This window comes from Genypterus blacodes, unplaced genomic scaffold, assembly GCF_046128005.1.
Source record: "Genypterus blacodes isolate CSIRO-AG114 ecotype Tasmania unplaced genomic scaffold, CSIRO-AGI_Gbla_v1 ptg000007l_1, whole genome shotgun sequence".
In the NCBI taxonomy this organism is placed as follows: domain Eukaryota; kingdom Metazoa; phylum Chordata; class Actinopteri; order Ophidiiformes; family Ophidiidae; genus Genypterus; species Genypterus blacodes.
In genome coordinates this window covers 6,279,293-6,282,077 of record NW_027466821.1, presented here as the reverse complement: position 1 = coordinate 6,282,077, position 2,785 = coordinate 6,279,293, and the positions used below count along the sequence as shown (strand labels likewise).

At 49.1% G+C, this 2,785-nt stretch overlaps 1 protein-coding gene across 2 annotated transcripts; it reads left to right on the top strand.

Moving 5' to 3' along the window:
• Positions 1 to 652: 652 nt before the first annotated feature.
• chrm2a (cholinergic receptor, muscarinic 2a) lies at positions 653 to 2,164 on the top strand. Of its 2 annotated transcripts, XM_076150359.1 has the most exons (2): positions 731 to 1,423; positions 1,454 to 2,164. In XM_076150359.1, the coding sequence occupies exons 1-2, from the start codon at positions 812 to 814 to the stop codon at positions 2,162 to 2,164; spliced, it is 1,323 nt and encodes a 440-aa protein (XP_076006474.1). In that variant the 5' UTR covers positions 731 to 811. The 2 variants fall into 2 exon arrangements, with proteins under 2 accessions (XP_076006467.1, XP_076006474.1); XM_076150352.1 differs by having other exon boundaries at positions 653 to 2,164.
• The last annotated feature ends 621 nt before the right edge of the window (positions 2,165 to 2,785 follow it).

Here is a 2,785-nt window from a genome sequence, read left to right as displayed (position 1 = left end):
TGTCTAATGGAGAAGTGTTATTTATGCGCTGATTATGAAATATACCCGTGCCAGTGATCTGCGCCGCTAATTACCGATCTAATTGGTGTACAGCCAAAATTGTCACTGTGGCTTGATGAATAGCTTTGAGGAGAGCTAAAAGCAGATGTAGCAGAGGAATGGATACACACGCAGATACACACACCAGCCGCCGTGTTAGGAAAAGGCACAGCGTCGATTCGAGGCCTTTCTGAGTTCAAAATGCGACGTCTGTCTGTCTGTCTGTCTGGACGCTGACATCACCCTCTTGATGAATAAGAGTTGAGCTTAAATTCGTGGATCTATGTTCCAGTCCATTCCTGTCAGGCTGTAATGAGGATTTCAACAATATCTACCAAAATGTGGCACATTCTGTAGAATTAAATGTACTGAATATAACTGAAAGTATCCCGCTGTTATTGTTGCTTTTACTTTCCCATTTATCCTCACCACTTTGAGAGCTTTATTGTCTCAGAGTTGCATAAAACATAAATTCTATCCAGGGAAATATCGATATGATAAAAACACATACAAACCTGCTCAGAGGTGTTTTATAACACCAACCCTCTCTTCTCTTTTGTTCTCTTTCATAGGTTCCATCTGAGTAGGAGGTGGCAACAAAAGACCAAATGCCATGGATGTATTCAACTTCACCAACTGGAATGCCTCTGAAGGCAATGAAACCGAAGTCGTGGAGGAGAGCGAGAGCCCCTACAAAACCGTGGAGGTGGTGTTCATCGTGTTGGTGGCCGGCTCGCTCAGTTTGGTCACAGTTATTGGAAATATCCTGGTCATGCTTTCCATTAAAGTTAACAGGAACCTACAGACTGTCAACAACTATTTTTTATTCAGCCTTGCATGTGCTGATCTAATTATTGGACTGTGCTCTATGAACTTGTATACAGTCTATATAGTAATAGGCTACTGGCCCCTGGGGCCGGTGGTGTGCGACTTGTGGTTAGCCTTGGACTACGTTGTCAGCAACGCATCCGTCATGAACCTTCTCATCATAAGCTTTGACAGATATTTCTGTGTCACTAAGCCCCTCAGTTACCCTGTCAAAAGGACCACCAAGATGGCAGGAATGATGATTGCAGCGGCCTGGGTGCTCTCCTTCATCCTGTGGGCACCAGCCATTCTCTTCTGGCAGTTCATAGTTGGCGGACGAACGGTGCCAGAAAGGGAATGCTACATCCAGTTCTTCTCCAATGCCGCTGTCACTTTTGGCACGGCCATCGCCGCCTTTTACCTGCCTGTCATCATTATGATTCAGCTCTACTGGCAGATCTCCAGAGCAAGCAAGAGCCGTGTAAAGAAGGACAACCGGAAGCCATCAAGTGCCCCTCCAGAGCCTCTGTCACCTGCTCAGAGGAGGAACAACACACCGAAACCCAACAACAACAACGTACAAGGAGATGTCACAGAGCGCTGCCAGACCCAGAACACTGAGGATGGGATGAGCCAGCACGACGGAAAACTGCAGAATGGCAAAGGCCCCTCCTCCACCACGGCCGAGGGCGAAGTGGAAGGAGAGGACATAGCAAAGGAGAACTGCGGCCCCGGAGAAGAGAAGGAGAGCTCCAACGACTCCACCTCCGGCAGCGTGGCCGCGTCCAACCTGAAGGAGGAGGAGGCCGCGCCCTGCAGGCCCGACAACTCCACCGCCGAGCCAAGCCAGCCTGCCCCGCGGCAGCGAGCCAAGGCTGGCGGCTCCAAGCTCACCTGCATCAAGATCAAGACGAAATCCCCCAAGGGCGACTGCTACACACCGTCCAACACCACTGTGGAGATCGTCCCGGCCTCTGAGCGGCAGAACCACGTGGCGCGGAAGATCGTGAAGATGACGAAGCAACCACCCAACAAGAAGAAGAAAGCAGCCCCGTCGCGGGAGAAGAAAGTGACCCGCACCATCATGGCCATCCTGGTGGCTTTTGTGGCCACCTGGACTCCCTATAATGTCATGGTGCTCATCAACACCTTCTGCTCCAGCTGCATCCCCAACACAGTGTGGACTATTGGCTACTGGCTGTGCTACATCAACAGCACCATCAACCCAGCCTGCTACGCCCTGTGCAACGTCACGTTTAAAAAGACATTCAAGCATCTTCTGCTCTGCCAGTACAAGAATATTAGGTCAGGCAGATAAACATGTGCCACTTGGGGAGAATGGTATGTTGATTGTGTTTGTGTGATTTGTGTGATTTGTGTGTGTGTGTGTGTGTGTGTGTGCGCGTGTGTGTGTGTGTGTATGTGTGTGTGTGTGTGTGTGTGCGCGTGTGTGTGTGTATGTGTATGTGTATGTGTATGTGTATGTGTATGTGTATGTGTGTGTGTTTGTGTATGTGTGTGTGTTTGTTGGTTTGTGCATTTTTCTGTATGTGCCATCTCTGCGTGTGTGTGTGTGTATGTGTGTGTGTGTGTGTGTGTGTGTGTGTGTGTGTGTGTGTGTGTTGTGCGTGTGTGTCTATGAAAGGTGTTTGTGGGTGTGCGAGCCATCACATGACACTTGCGGTTACTTTCAGCCATCTGTCGTTATTTTAAAGCGTCTTTCTCAATAACCGGTTGTAGCACTTTACACAAATCCAACTGATGCCACTTCCGCATTGGGATGTGTTGTGCAGACACGGCGCAGAAAAGAGGGAGATGAGAGTGAGGAATTTGGTGTCATTTAGAGATGGAGAGTTGGAAAGTGAGCGAGGGGGCGAGTGAGTGGATTGATAGAAGATGATCTGCGCCGCACGAAATAACAACAAAATTTCAAATGGGA

Coding starts and splice junctions, on each gene's coding strand:
- chrm2a (XM_076150352.1), top strand. CDS start 653: ATGGATGTATTCAACTTCACCAACTGGAATGCCTCTGAAGGCAATGAA.